This window comes from Lepisma saccharinum, chromosome 3 (assembly GCF_977018435.1).
Source record: "Lepisma saccharinum chromosome 3, izLepSacc3.1, whole genome shotgun sequence".
Taxonomy (NCBI): Eukaryota; Metazoa; Arthropoda; class Insecta; order Zygentoma; family Lepismatidae; genus Lepisma; species Lepisma saccharinum.
Window position 1 is genome coordinate 106,410,655 of NC_139231.1, and position 16,672 is coordinate 106,427,326.

Sequence of the window (16,672 nt, forward strand, 5' to 3'; positions counted from 1 at the left end):
TTTCATAGAATCCAAGTTATACTCTGTGTGGTGCATAATGTCAATTATTTAGGAAATCTTTGTGTGGAATTCATTTGCTCTTTTCTTGATACACTGTGTTGCTTTAATATTATGGCTTCTAATCTATGTAAACACTCTCATGTTGCACCAAGTTGTATCATTGAAAAGGACCTAAAACACACTATCAATTGCTAGGGCCACATATTTATGGTGAAAAAAGATCACAAAATGTTGTGTCGGTAAATAAACTCTAAATTTCGTGTTTAAGAGTTTATTTTGCATTTAGCAAAATTCATGCCCCAATCAATCACTAAATCCTACAACTTTAGATGAAAGAAGTTTCAATGGAACAGATAAAGGAAAATTTTGTCATCATGTAAAATTGAATGCCATTTGGTACAGTTTCTAAGAATGAATGTCATATGTGTATTGAATAGATTAAATTGTTTATTTCTAATTTTTGTAAATCAAAATGATTTCACAGAGTAAATTTACAAGGCACTAACTTCTTTCTTCATAAATATATGGTACAGTTTAAGGATATTTTATATTTCCAATGCGTTACAAAATGAATGAATTTCCGAGATCTATGGGGAGAAATAAGTAATTTGCAACAGTCACATTATGCACAGAACCAAGTTATCTAATCAGTTCATTGTTTCCACTCAGAGGATACTCCTCTCACAACCTCCATTATGAAATCAACACAAACGAAAACTTTTCAATACAAATATTTATGGAATGCAAATGCATAATTTTGTTTTAAATTTTACACAAGTTTCTTACATATATGTGAGGAAATAATATTTTACAATTGAAAAATTAATTATGTGAATACAATTCACGCATACTCTGTCTTCAATGAGCTTTAAACAAACATAAATTCATCTTTTATCAACAACATATTAAAGAAAATTAATGACCTTAACCTACTACATATATACAACACAGTAATCATAATTTATTTCTATACAAAATGATTACCTAAACTCATGGGGAAAAAAATAAAAACTAAACATCAATGCTTTTTACCCCTAGTTCAAAATGTACTATGGACAAATCAGGCTGTTAAGAACAATTGTTTTCCTCACAAAATTTTCACGTTTGCAGTATGTGGTGAAATACAATTACAGAATCTAAATTAGTTTTATGAACAAACCTTTAAATTCGTTTATGAAGAAAGAAAGAAAAAGTGCAAGAAGTAAAGAATTAAAATGGAATTTATTTATCCACACAAAAAAAGATCCATTTCAGAAGTTTCAGTTTTTGTCTCGGATGTTAATCAAAGTACAACAAAGTCCGAGGAAGTATGTTGTTAAACTTCTAGAAGATGTTAAAGGATGTTTCACAAAATACATAATCATTAAAATTTGTTGTCTGTATAATTACAATTGTTTTAATGAATACATTTTTAAGATTATTTCCCTATATTCAGTTAGGGTGGCATATCTCAAGTTGCTGCATTAGGAATTCAACTTGAAAATTTACATATATTACTGTTATTTTTGTTTGGTAACACCTTACGCAAACTCCTAAGTGGAACCTAAGAGTGCGGAAATTCACATCTTACACATGTGCATTGTTGAACATCCTCTTTGTGTGCCTGTCCTAGTCAACTTCTCTTTTGCACACACACCTGCAACGCTTTTAACATATTACTACAAGTAATTTTTGCACATTACGTTCTTCTTAGTACTAATTAACAGTCTTATATGCATCCTAAGGTAAGTCCTAATCACTTTCACTTCCAGACCCTGATTTTCCTGAAATAAAATAAATCTTGTTCAGTTATCTCTAGGAACAAATTAGGCATTACATACTGATGACAGATTCTAACACTTAGATGCCGGATGTGACACATATATTGGCACATAATAGTCTGATTTCACATGGTCAGTGAGGATGCTGCAGGGGAAAGGGAAGCAGATGGGTTGGCCTATAATCCTTAGTCTGCCTCAAGAGAAGGAACACATGATCATTAAATTCAATAGCATGTTATTTTATATGTAGTGTAGAATAAAATATGACTGCCTCCTACCATCTCAGTTCCCAAATGTTATAATTTAGCATTCCTTTTCTGCCACTTTTGGCTATTAGTAGTGATGAGGATGATTGATGATAATGTCCATGCCAGGATTCAAACTAAGGCACTTCGCCAACGAGTCTGAAAGTCGACCATTCAGTGCACTCGGCCACGAAGGGCCAACACGTATATTTTGATTGTTCATTTTTAGCTACGTATTATCTTGATTATCTTTCATCAAGTCACAAGTGAAACATTGCTTATTCGACGCCAGTCTTGGCACTTTGCAAAAAGTCTAGGAGCGGCTGCAGTCCCATCAGTCCTTGTCTTGTGTACACAGACATAAATAAATAAAACTTGATGCAGGATGAAAATGTACACACTCAAATACTGAAAATCAACATTTTATATGGAAACCAGTTTTCAATTACAGAATTATATTCATAACTTACCTGATCCTCGTTCTGGACTAGAATTTCTAGAGGACTGCTTTGACCTTGCTTCACTTCCTGAGCCAGACTTTCGAGAACCAGATCTAGAAAAACAAAAAATCAAAAACTTACATTGGTAAAATACTATACAAGTAAAAAGAAAATTGCCGATATCAATAATGTATGTCCTCATCAATTGTATGTATGTGCAAAGATCGCAACCTTATTTTCCTCATGAGGTTTTTATATTATATATAGGAATTGTATTTTAAAAATTATTCAAGTCAAAATTAAACAAATATTACTACTATGTTCAAAAAAAGGAATTGCATATTATTATTAACATTTTGTAACACTGGTAAAATTATTGGCAGTTAAACTGACAGAATGATATGCTACTCTTGGCAAAAGCTCTTAGCTGATTAGTTTTGTAACAATAAAATAGTAATTATGCACACCTGCTTCTTGATCTTGATTTTGACCTTGATCTTGACTTTGACCTAGATCTTGACTTGGACCTAGATCTTGATTTTGATCTAGATCTGGACCTGCTTCTGCTGCCAGATGGACTTCTGAAATACAAAATAACTCATCAATTTGCAGTATACATGCAATCCTAATACAGTTATGGCACATTTCAGCATAAAATTATAGCACTAGCATACTGCGAAATCTATGTAAAATGTGTATGTTGACTAACTCACAAATACTTAAGGACAGCAAAATATCATACCACATGTCCTTAGCATAATAGATGGAAAAAAAATATAGTAAATACTAATCTTACCCAGCCTCAAATCAATGGTTGATTGATTTGGTGTTTCAAGTCCACTTTATGCACAGGAAGGCTAATCAGGACTGGGCCTACAGTTTAAAGTGGGATCCAAACCACTATGTGCCTCCACAGGGGATCGAACCCAGGACCCCTTGATTAGAAGGTGACGACGCTACCACTGCGCTATCGGGGAGGCCCACAAATCAATGGGTACTACCCCCACATCCCCTAAATGTGCCTTCATGGCACGGTGCTATATGCACGTGGAACTTTACCTTACTAATCTTATTCTTAATCATAAAGTACACTACAGATGCTGAAAAAGGTATTCAAACTTTCCGTACATTTATACAACAGATGATGCATCCTTGAACGTAACCCCAACTATCTCATGGGCCAACCTGATGGCATTGTGGTAATAATGCCACCTTGAAATCAAGGCATTTCCATTTGAAACCCTGATGGAGGAATATTGCACAGTTGTTCACATCCCATTAACCTACCTCAGCATGAGTGGGCTTATATTATAATTTTTTGATCCTCCACCTTTGGTAACATACATATTTTTTTAATTCTTAGGGAGTATGCAGTAGTAGTACACATAGTTTTCACTTTCACAATGTAAATCTGGGTGCTTCTTCCACCTATTACATCATATGGTCTCAACTTTAATGCAGCAATCAAATTAATCATGACAGGATTTAAAGCATACGTAACAATGCAAACATAAATCTTTAAAATGGTATCAGAGCTGTTGTGGCTTCCCAAAGTTCCCAATTTTTTTTGTAAACATGGTCAAGTGGAAGAAAAGGCTCCACAGCCTTAACTTCGCCATGTAAAAGAAGACGAAATAAATAAATAAATAAATAAAGTTGCATATAAAGTTATGCTACCTCATGAAACAAATGTTGTGTCATGCAGGTACCAGTGCAAATACCTGCTTGGTAGATATGCTCTGCCAAGACATCTATGGATTAAAGGCAAGATCATAAGGCTAGACTAGTACAAAGTGCAAATTCAGAAAAAAATATGTTCAGCTCATGTTCTCTCAAACATTTAACCTTTGCAGATGAGAGGTGTTATCAGTAATCTTTAACTTAAAAGACACATAAATGTTGGATGATAATATCGTGGTATTGAAACTTGCATGATCTCATTCATCTTGGGAAAAGCAATCACTAAAAAAATCACAATTACCTAGACTTGGCAGAACCTGATCTTGAACCGCTCCTAGATCTTGACCGAGACTTGCGAGATCCTGATGCACTTCGAGATCCAGAGCGTGAACGTGACCGTGACCTACTTGGAGAACGAGATCCTGACCTAGAAAATGCACACAATACATTGAACTCCATAATAATTCCATTCGTCATATTCTGCAAAATTTGTTTGCATATCACAATTACATTGTGAGGGAAAAATAGTTTAGTAGTAATACACATGAATTACAAATCAAACAGAAAGCTTAACAAAGCAACAGAAGTGAAAAATCAATCAAACTAACTTATCCTTGAATCATCATTGGAGCTTTCACCATTTCTCATATATATTCAATACTTAACATGGTATAATTTTAAAATATTGCATACAATTTCTGGAATTCAAACTTTCACTCTATCTCAATATTTTGATGTACTAACCACATATATTAGAGTCTGGAAATGATGTGTATAAATGAATATCTAGGATTAAAATAGACACAAATCGGTTAACATGTTTAACTTAAAATTGCACTGGTATGCATGCATGTTCTACTAGAGCCAGTTCAGGTTCTAGAAGTAGTTAATCCTACCTTCATTTAAAATACTGTGCATACCTTTTACTTTTAAAAAATACTAGTTGGAAGTGGTTGGAAAAAAAACTGTATTTTGGCTGCTCGTTGCAGTGGTTCTCAACCTTTGTGAGACCACAGCACAGTAAATTTATTTCTTACAAGTCAATGCCCTGATCCCAACAATTTCACTCATAAATACATTTCTGATCTATAAACTTTATATGAAAATTAATATGTAACCTTAATTAATATTAATATATCAAGTATGGCATAATGATAGTTCAATTATGTACAGACTTTGTAGTGATTTTCAGTAAATCGTCTAATTTTTTAAATTAATCTCGATTTGAAAATCTCTACAATCTTCGTAGTTCGGTAAATGTTCTCTCATTTCAGAGATTGAGTCTTGTGCGACTCCAAGTAGTTGATTGGATGTTCAACAGATGGCAGCACATAGCATGCATAATTTTGACGTTAATGCAATCTATGGCAATTTTCTAAACTACGTAGTTTATTTCTAACTTTTCCGGTTGCTTGCGTAGTTTGAATTCACTCTGCAATGGAAATTTGACGAGTAAGCTGCACCTGACTGTTACGTGTTGGTAATGTACAAAATGTGGGAATTTTCCACTTGACTGTAAAAGCATATAATGTGCATTGGTATCTAAATTGACATAAAGTGACAAATGCATAAAAAAGTGATATGTGCTTGATAACTTTGATTTGAACGAGCACATGTAAAATTCAAGGTCTCGGTGTAAAAGTTGACTTGGTTTTCAGTTCTGGATCATGTATAGTACGTTAGATAAAATAGTAATGACTCAAAACATGTGTCGGCGTTGCAAGAGTTCTTTACTGCTAATTACGAACCATAATTTGTTTTAGCGTGCGTATTGGATTCGCATGCTTGCAAGATTGACGTTGCGTGACATGCTGTAATTTTGATCATGATGAAAGTAGGTCAATCGCAACACATTCTCATTCAGTACTTTTATTGTGCATGGAAGTTGTAGTTGAATTAGCTTAACATGCAAGTTTATTGTTAAAAGTTCTTATGAAGGTTAAGTTTTACAAATTTGGGAATTATTATGTAATTTGCACGGCAAATGCCTGGATTAAAATATCGTGACTTGTCTCGATTGGAAGTAGTGAGAAGTCAATAATGCAATTAAGATGGACGTAAAGGAAACAAGTAAGAAATACTTGGTATTGAATTTTACGTAAATTGCACATTGTAAAATTGTGCATGCAAAGTGCAACGTGTATGTTCCAAAGAACTGGACTTTGATTATTAAAATGGATGTATGTCTACGTATCGCAAGACTGTACAGAATTATTTATAAATGGTCTAAATGAACTTAATGCAAATAGCGAAGCAGGTTTTCGCTTGTTAGTATATCTAGTTGAATATGAATGATGTGGAATTGTTGCAATGTTTCTTTTAAACACTTTTAACATTGACGTCAAGGTTAATATTATCTGTGCACAAAAAGGTTAGTTAGTAGTCAAAGAATACATGAAGTTGTTGTTGATCTTGAAAGCATAATATTCTAATGTTTACTTACAATTAGATTAGGCGTGAAATGAATGTAAGTGTGCCTGTTTACTTACAGGCGATGTTGAATCTATGCACAAAATTGAAATAAAAATGATTGTTGTTAATTGGTTACACAAATTCTATATCTTATTATTTATTGAAGCATAATTAGGATGTGATGAAATTGAGCATAATACGTAATAATTTGAGCAATTGTCGTGGATTGGTAATCTGTGCATTAACTTGTGCATGCAATGATATTTTGTTTTGCACGTATTTCATGCTTCGTGGTACAGTGAAAACCTCAATTGTGTTCTTGACATCTGCATGTATTGTATTTTGCTTCTTGTGGCCCAGCAACACGAGGTTCCCGCAGGAACTTTGAGGTGTCCTGAAAAACAGGACAAATACCTCACACCCCTTGTACTTGTACGTTCTACTAGAATAAAAAAAAAATTAAATTCCTCGGTCTCAGTACATTAATATTCACGCTTCCCATGTTGAATAATTGAAAGTAGATAGTAGAACGTCAAATATAAAATTCGATTAAAATTAGTCATCAACCCCTTAGTGCAATTTTAATATTAACATTTGTTTCATATTTTATGACATCAATATTTGAATTGAGACACAAACATGTAAACGCTTGTTTTAAGTCCATTTCATGGTCAGATGTGCTCATCAGGACTACACTTTTAGCTTTAACCCTAGGTTACCCGTGCTGTACAAGAAACTTACATACCGGGAGGCGGCTCACAGGCCCACACTTATTTTTATCACTAAAAATCAAGAAACCATTTTATTCTTGAATCACTGCTTCCTTTGCTGATTATATATGTGCAGTTATTTATTAATTATAACAATTACAAAAATTACTATCATTAATAAAAAATAATAACCAATTATTGCATGTGCGTCTCACATAGGTATAATTTTATCATTCACTAAAACTCACAAAATCCATAATAATTTTTAATTAATGCTTTTTAGTTTGCAGAAGTGCGGTTGTTTATTAAATATAATAATTACAATAATTACCATCATTACCAACTAATTGTACACTGACACGTGCAAAGATGGCACCTGATATGCCCACCAAGTGCATTTTGCCTCCTAATTACATTACATGTATGTTTATATGAACAATAGTAATAAAGAAATATTGGGAACATGCTAGGAAACAATGTAATTTATTTTCGAACAGTTGAAAAATCTAAAAAACAGAGGTGGTGGGCCTGCACGCCACCCCCCCCCCCTCCCTCGGTAAGCTAGGGTTAAAATTGTGTCCACCACTATGTAATATGTGTACACTAAAATTGGCCAATATCTGACTCTTGGCTGCTACATCATGTAAATTTTTCTTAGCTAGTTGTAAAATATGTCACTACAAACCTGTACTCATAACAGTAACTTCAAGTGAAATAGGCTAGCTGAAATTGGTAAAAAAAACAAAAAAAGCCAAAATTTCCAGGTTTTTCTTTCAAAAAAGCAACTCTAAAAATACCAATTTCATACCTTCCAAAACGGAAGTAAAGTTTCTATTAGTAGTACAGTAATAAGATTAGAATAAAAGTAATTGATTGCTCTTCAATTTAAATACTTGAACCTTTCTGTTAACATTATTATGATACAGTAGAAACGAATTGAAAAGACATCAGCAGAAAGGTCCTTTAACCCCTTCCCTGTGTTCGACGTAATATTACGCCCTTGGTCAATATAGCTTATTCTGTGTTGGGCGTAACATTACGCCCGCGAACATCTCTGTGTTGAACGGAATAATACATTTTATTCTTGGTGAAACATATGTTTTGCTATTGAAGAAACAACAACCTTTTATTTAGTCACGATTTTCAGTGCCGACAAAGAAGAAGTTCAGAGGAAAGTAAACTATTTTTGGGTTATGCTGACAAAGTGCAAACGTGAGTTCGTTTGTGTGCCACGTTTATAGTCAGTTGCTTTATGTACATTTTTTTTGGTGTTGCGTTATTTGCACTGTTGGTGATTTATTTGCACTGTTGGTGATTTATTGTTGGTTTTTGAGTTTGAGAGTTTCAAATAGTATCTAATAGTATGTCAAACAGGACTGCGAAATATTTTTTCCCCTCATCCCTCATACCTATTGAAGATATTCCAATGAGACTTGGCAAACGCATTACGTATAGACCATAGTATTTTTCAAGGTGGATTATAATCGGGTACCTATATTCAGGGCCGGTCCAGCGGGCCCCGAAGTTACCAAAAGGCATATTTCGGAGAGAAATTTCCCGAATTATCTCCGATTTCCCTTTCCTCATACTCGATGCACACATGTGCGTGGTATCATTTGAAAGTCTGTTCTATTCGGAAGAGAAAGACGCATGAACCATGATACTCGGATGAATTGTGCAGAAGCAGTAGCTACTTAAAAATATTACTATGTAAACTCAGATAAAAAAATACACAGAACGGAAAGCATTTTGCCAGAAAATTACACAGAGAAGGGGTTAAGAAACCACAAGAAATTATGCTCACCTTGATCTTGATCTACTTTTGCTCCTCGATCCACTCCTGGACCTCGAACCGCTTCTGGACCTGGATCTTGACCTAGATTTTGACCTAGATCTGCTTCTTGATGCTGATCTGCTTCTTGAACCAGATTTTGACCTGCTTCTGCTCCTAGATCTAGATCTGCTTTTAGATCTGCTCCTTGACCTGGAACCACTGCCTGATCTTGAACCTGACCTAGACCTTGATCTGGATCTGGATCTAGACCCTGACCCACTTCTTGATCCAGATTTTGACCTGCTCCTGCTGCGAGATGCAGACCTCGATCTGGATCTCCGGTCTGATCCACTGCCAGAATCAGATGCAATACGGCGTTTCTTTCCTTTGGGGGCAGAATCACTCCCACTATCACTAAAAAGAATGCAACATTAATACAGAATGCAATGGTATGCATGAGGGGGTATGTAAAATTTTGACAAATAAAGGTATAACTTCAATAGTGTATCATATGCGAGTATGAAAAAACAACTGAATTTTTGAATTCTGACAATTTTATATGAAAAGTTCTACACTCTGAGGTACTATACCATGGTAGTTTGGCACAAGAAAAACAAATATGTAAAGTTGAGATTTTTTCTGGATACTGACAAGGTGTGTTGTGGAAAAGTTTTTACCTTCAAAAAGCTAACATCACTCATCTTTCCAAGAAAACTTACTTTTAAAATGCACTGTACCTCTCTTAACAAATGCATATGGTCAATATTGTCACATCATGCCCCAAAAGTCCCCATCAAGTAGAAAGACACTGAGCCTTCTGTCAAGCTGTGTGTATTTTGTGCAGTTAGCCAGGACTGAACACAGACACAACTAAAACAAATAACGTAACTGAGGTGTCTTGGGTCCTCCCACTGCTGTTCCAGGAAAGGGGGAAAGAAATGACAACACATTGCTGTCACAGAAACATTTGTAACTGCCTTCCTGGTTTGTGGAGATATTATGACCGTGTGATAATTGTATTTTTTTTGGTATTTTTATCACCTCTGTAGGTTAATCTCCGTAAGGATAATTGAATGGTTAATTGATGGATAAGGGATGAAACAATCATGCCTTCCAAGGCTTGAACTTGGGACCTCTGGCTTTTGTGGGTCTGGTGCAAAGGGACACCCACCAAATGCCAAAACTAAATGCTAAAGAGCTCTAAACTTGGCTCTCCTAACCTAATCACATATGCATTATTAGACCTAAGTGAAATTGTAGGTTAGGATGGCCAGGTTTAGCACTTTAGCATTAAGTTTTGGTCAGAGGTGGAAGCTGGGTGTGCCCTGCACCAGACCCAGCTTTTGTAGTATGATCCATTGATTGAAATGAAAATTGTAGGTCAGTCAGCCCTTGGGTTATTTGCACCCATCACATTATATGGGATCAAGTTCCTTCCCGTAACTAAACTCAACATGCATGTCTATCTTAGGACTAAATTCTCATCACTCAGTTTAAAACTTGAGGGTATATCAGCACATAAAAGACTACAGAGGATTGTACTGGCTGCAGGTCGATGGTCTGCAATGTGGCACCCCCATAGTCTGAGCTACTAACCACTCAGCCACCGAGACTAGCTACAGCTAGTACAGATTCCTCAGCATATCAATAATTTTGAGGATGGTATCAAGACTTGTCAATACCAGTATAACACGTATGTATTGTCAATTGTCAATAACAGTATTGCAGAAACTTAGTAAAAAATAGAAACTTGACCTGAACTGTAGAGCATTATGAGAAAACAAAAAAAACACATGTCCCACAGAAGGTAAAAAAAACCGATTAAAGGAAAATTATGTGTTGCTTACCCACTAGCTATTTTCAATCTGTTATCATCAGAATCAGATTCACTGGTTGATATGGTTGCCTTTGATTTCACTCGAAGCCTCTGTTTTCCTGTCATCCCTTCATTAATATTTTTCTTCTTCCCTGGTCCTTTCGGTTCCTGGAAGTAATTAGAGAATTCAAAATAATGTACTCTCTATTCATTTTGTACCTAAGTATTGCTTGCATTGTGTAATTTATGTTTATTTATAACAAGGTTTATGAAAACAAAAATATTGGTCATATGCCCCTACACCTGCAGTAGCCTTTTTTACTTCAAAATAAGAAACAAAGAGTACACCAACTTGCAACAAATAACAAATCCCTATATCAAATTTTGCTACACTATATCACCATTCACAATTGTTGTCACCAAAACTGATGAGCGAATTAATTAGTTCTTGCAAGTAACAAGAATTACAAATAGGTTTATGCCATGAAAATAATTTTCTTACATTAATTTCTGTCTCTGTAGCCTAACCGCAACAATAAGAATGAAAGAGGGTCAGTGTGGGGCACACTCAGCTTACAGCAAACTCCAAAACTAAATGCTAAGAGCTCTAAATCTGGCCTTCTTAACCTACCCACATATGCATTATTAAACTCCGTACCAGCTAACTGCAGACCAACAAACAGTGAGAGAAACGGGATTGTGTAATGGGCGATTTCCTTCGCTATGCAGTGTTGCAAACTTTTGAAAAGGATAATACCGAATGCACATGGCAAACGGACCATATTTTTGTCTCCAGGTCCGTACGATTGGTTTAAGAAATTCTTAGGGAAATATTAGGGATAAAACTGCAAGAGCAAATTTTGACAAGCCGTGCATTTAGCGTACGGACTAAGGTCAGGACCATGCATCTGTACATGTACGGTCAGAACCGTACGGTTGGCAACGTTGCGCTTTCACAACTCGATTTTCCTCCTCCTCTGCCGATATGCGCGGCCCTGCTCTACAGTTAGCTGGGACAGGGTATAGACCTAAGCGGAATTGTAGATCAGGAACTGTTATGATAGGAGGGCCAGGTTTAGCTCTTAGCATTTAGTTTTGGCATTTGTTGCAAGCTGACCACCCTGCACCAGACCCAATAAAAGATGGTTAGATGAAATTAAGGCTCGGCTGGACCTTTGGCATGCGAATGGGCATTTTTTTTCAAATTTTCCTCTCCATTCGAAAAACCTCTTTAATATTTCAAAATATGAAAAACGTACTTGAAAAACGTTCGTGATTACGTAGTTTAATAGACTTTGCTATTGATAATATCTAGTCAACAGTGAAAGAAAACTACATGAAAATTCACGTCAATGCTCTAGAAGCAATTCTAAGCATATGTAATTTCTCATATTTTGAAATATCCACGAGGTTTTTCGAATGGAGAGGAAAATTTGAAAATATTCGCCCATTCGCATGCCAAAGGTCCAGTCGAGCCTTAATAACTGGAAACTTAGGAAGAAACACTAGTTAAAGTTCAATAGCATATATTGGTATATCTACTAATGAATTGTTCACAAGAATCAAATTTGCACACAGACTGTTTCAACTCTACAAGAAAGCTACACAGTTACCTTCTTCTGTTTCGACTTCCTCCTTGGTTTTGGTCTGTCGGAATCGGAGTCTGAACCAGATGCCATGTCCCTGTCCCTCTTTTTCTTTCCTCTGCGACCACCTCCGCCTCCTTCTCTTCTTCGCCCCTTTCTCCTCCTCCCTTCTCCATCAGACCTTTGATGAAGTTAAGAAAAATATTTACTTGCATATCAATTACAAATTTGTTGTAAAATATCATTAACAATATAACCTTTAACTGACTTGTGTTTCAAATTGATACACCGGATGTCTCCTGTTGCAGGCCATGTGTATCAGATTTATATGCAACTTGCAGGTTATACACAACAAACAAATGTGTGAACGAAACTGCTTTGTTACTACAGGGTGCGTATAATTGTTATACACATGGCCTAGGGAAGAAGAAATTTTAAAAAGTGTATTATGCAGGCTGTGTGCATAATAATTATACACACCATGAAAATAGCTCTGGCCTCTCATAAGAAAATGCAAAATTTGGCCTGGCAGTTAAAGTGTTAATATGCAGATAAGTACGAGAGGCCTGCATGAAACAATTTTACAATGTAGTCTACTAAATTATGTAAGTACCTACTTTCCTTTATTATAATGTAGGAAACAAAGTCAAAGTGAGCAAAGAGGAGAATCGGGACTGGGAATACAGTTTAGAGTGGGATCTGAACCACCATGTGCCTCTACTGAGAACTGAACTTAGATCCATTGATTACAAGGCATTGACATTAACCACTAAACTATCACAGAGCAAAAAGAAAGAGTAGCATCCTGTAGAAAACTGCGAACCATTTTCCTGAAAACCAGTTGAACCAGTGGTGGTTAAGTATTGTTCCAATCCAAAGGTAACATCTTTTCACACAGTTTTGCCTCGAGGCAACAATAGTTCTATATGATTTCCCCAGTGCAATAGTTTGGTATTAATATGAGGAATCTTGTACAAAATTCAAGACTTCCATAGTTTCCCACACTCACTAGTTTTCAGTAAAAGCTACACATGGGTCCATCCTATTCAATTTACAATATATTACAGGAGACATTAAGAAGGTCCATTTACCCAAATTTCTCCTTCTTCTTCCTCTTCTTCTTCTCTTTAGGCTCCACATTCTCACTGTCACTTCCACCAGATCCAGAGAGCACCTGATCATCACGCCTCCTTCCTTTCGACCTCTTCTTCTCTGATGGAATTTCGATGAAGGCTACGGCATTCTTTGTTTTCTCCTTATACTCTTTACGCTTCAGCAGCATCTGTTCCAGCTCAACTCTTTTCTTCTCCTCCAATAATTTCTATGAAAGCACATGAGAATACATTATTATCTGAAGGAAATCTAACCTCGTTTAAGGATTAATTCTAATAGTATGGAAATGATATAATTCTAGCATAACCAGATATTAAGACAGCTCACATCTCTTTGAAACAACACCCACAATGATATTGTTACTCGTACAGATTATCTAGTCAGCCCCCGTGGCGAAGTGGTTAGCACATCGTGCTACGATGCCAGGGGTCGCGGGTTCGAATTCTGGCCTGAGCATGGATTAATTAATTTCCTCATATCATCACTCATCTTTGCAAATTAGCCAAAAGTGGCACAAGAAGCGAAGTAAAATAACGCAAATCAATTAATCGTACAGATTCTCACCAATACCGTAACTTGAAAATTGTAACGTTGTTCAAAATATTGATTAATATTAGTGGGTGAATATATCACTCTAAATATAAGTGCCAATTTACCCGAGTTTCAAATATAATTATAACTGCCAATTTACCAGTTTTGCTTTCAAATATTAAAAAATTACAGAATATTAAAATACATGTTATGTAATCGCAAAATACAGTTTTTCCACATGGAATTGGTGAAAAATCAATTGAAATTTTAAATTTTGCATAACTTCCAGGTTAATTAAGACTGTGAAAGTATCGCACTGCATTTGGGTATCATGCAAACGACCAAAATGAAGGAAAAATATCAGCTGGTATCAGTAGTTAAAATACAACTGATTCTTTCTGATAGCAATTAGGTTGAAACATGCCAGATATAGAAAAAATATATGATACCATGGACAGAACAAAGATATGGGAACACTCGGAAGGAAAGGAGCCGAGGAAAAGACCTCATGTTCATTTTTGTAACATATGTCAAATAAAAACTCATTTACTAGAGCTGAGCCAATGTTCATGTGTCAGCTGATAACAGGTACAGAAAGTATCGGTTCGTAATCTGATATCAGCCAATACTCTTCCAAGGATCTCGTGGGATCTGCAAATATGACATGCAACATTTTGGTGGAGTCTAATATTCTGGAAATTATGCAAAATCAATAATTTTCATTATTTTGGTAAAAGTACTGTGGGCAGAAATTGTATTGTGGTTAAATAATTGCACGATGTGAAATTATGACTATATTAAAGCAAAACTCTATCAGATTTATATGGTGTAGTTCCAATTGGAAACTACATATATGTACATATAAATGATATTTTGAACTACATTAAATTGTTTCAATTTCCAACTGTCAGCATCAGTTTCAGTGGGAATTGGTAAAAATATCAATATTGGCTCAGCCTAAGCTATCAGCAATGAAAATTCCACATCACTAAGTAAAGTAAGTAAAGTGAAGACGTGTATTCCTAATGGCCACCTACCTGTTCCTCCATTTGCCTGACACGGAAAGCCTCCCTCTCCTCCTCCTGCTTCCGCCGAAGCTGCCTCTCTTCTTCATCCAACCGCCTTGCTCTCGCAACATGATACTGGGCCTGTGAAAGCAAGTCCTGGCACTGACGAGCCTCCAGGGCAGCGAGTTCCAGATCGTACCTCATGCGGTCTCCATGAACGGACAAGTACTGGAAATATCTGAACACAAGACAACCATTTATTGACAACTGGTCAACAAAGTTGAAATATTCTTAATCAGAAACATTATTGTAATATAAATCAAGTGCACATAAAGTATAACTACAAATTTAGCTTTAAAATGTCACATCTAATTCCACTTCTGTTAGAAAACAGTTATGGACACTTTGTGTGGGTGCATTAAAAAAAGGGCAATATCATAATGCATGAATAAGACAAATTATGGGACTATATCAGTTGATACTGCTACAGGCTTATCTGTTTACACTGACCCCTGCTTTTACTTTTGTTCACATTACACATTCAATTTTCATGGTCCAAATGTTAGAAAACTTTCCTAGAGGAAATTATCCCACATTTAAAGGTTTTTAACCTTACTTAAGACTAAGACAAAATTCTTGACTTTTTTCATGACCATTTTCTCGTTTTTCTTAACCTTTACTTATTCGACCCCTACTTAGATAAAGTTGGAAATTAGCAAATAAAAAAATAAACCTTTATTTAATGAAAAATCCCTACCAAAAAGCCAGTTAAAATGAAAATTGAAATTGTATTTTTGCTTTATCTATTAATGCATTCTGGGCTGCATTCGACACACTAGTGAGGCTCTGGCATCTGGACTCCCAGCCAGTATAATCTTATGTGGGGCTCGTGTTGTCGTCCCTATATATTTGTGATTATTCCTTCATTCATCCTCATCTTTGCAATTAGCCAAAAGGGGGAGAAAAGTGAAGTAAACTTGACCACAAGTATAATTTCTTGACTTTTTATTGACTTTTTGACCAACTTGTTATTTTTTTAATGACATTAGTGACTTTCTTGACTGGTAGACACCCTGCCTGAAGAATGTAAAATCAAGTTTCCACTGTATTAGTAAAATTACCTATAATTTCAATGATCTGATTTGTATAAATAGCTATAATTAGGGAGACAAATTTATGGTAAATAAAAACTGAGGAGAGTGGTAAATAAAATGTTAGATCAACGGTATATACCAGCAGTGGGAAAAAAATAATTGGCACACACTTTTTCATCATGAGAGGAAACAATATACAAAAGAGCTATAAATTGATAAACTACTTCATTTTTATACACTGTACACATACACAATTACTTAGATTTCAACTGTAATTGCCAGTAGCGGCGATTGGGTGGGGCAAGGATACTTTACTTTTCTTGCTAGACAAGGCTTACTATTTAGAGGCCATAGTTAGAAGCACATATTTTTGGTAAATAAAAAAGCAAAATTTCGGTACAAAAACAGAGTCGATTTCGGGTTCAAAAGCGGTAAATAAAACAAAATTTCGGTGTTATAGCGGTGAATAATCACATCAAAAGTGCTATATATAATGACATTTTG

The 16,672-nt window shown here is 35.5% G+C and overlaps 1 protein-coding gene across 1 annotated transcript in view; it reads right to left on the reverse strand.

Moving 5' to 3' along the window:
- Positions 1-497: 497 nt before the first annotated feature.
- Ctr9 (RNA polymerase-associated protein Ctr9) overlaps positions 498-16,672 on the reverse strand; it is a 65,359-nt gene continuing 49,184 nt past the window's right edge. Inside the window, exons 16-24 of the mRNA XM_083119093.1 lie at positions 15,105-15,312; positions 13,515-13,744; positions 12,451-12,604; positions 10,869-11,005; positions 9,052-9,435; positions 4,427-4,552; positions 2,913-3,026; positions 2,476-2,558; positions 498-1,763 (exon numbers count right to left, since the gene is read on the reverse strand). Of these exons, the coding sequence (XP_082975219.1) occupies positions 1,732-1,763; positions 2,476-2,558; positions 2,913-3,026; positions 4,427-4,552; positions 9,052-9,435; positions 10,869-11,005; positions 12,451-12,604; positions 13,515-13,744; positions 15,105-15,312 (1,468 nt within the window). The 3' untranslated portion in view covers positions 498-1,731. The remainder of the gene's footprint in view (positions 1,764-2,475; positions 2,559-2,912; positions 3,027-4,426; positions 4,553-9,051; positions 9,436-10,868; positions 11,006-12,450; positions 12,605-13,514; positions 13,745-15,104; positions 15,313-16,672) is intronic.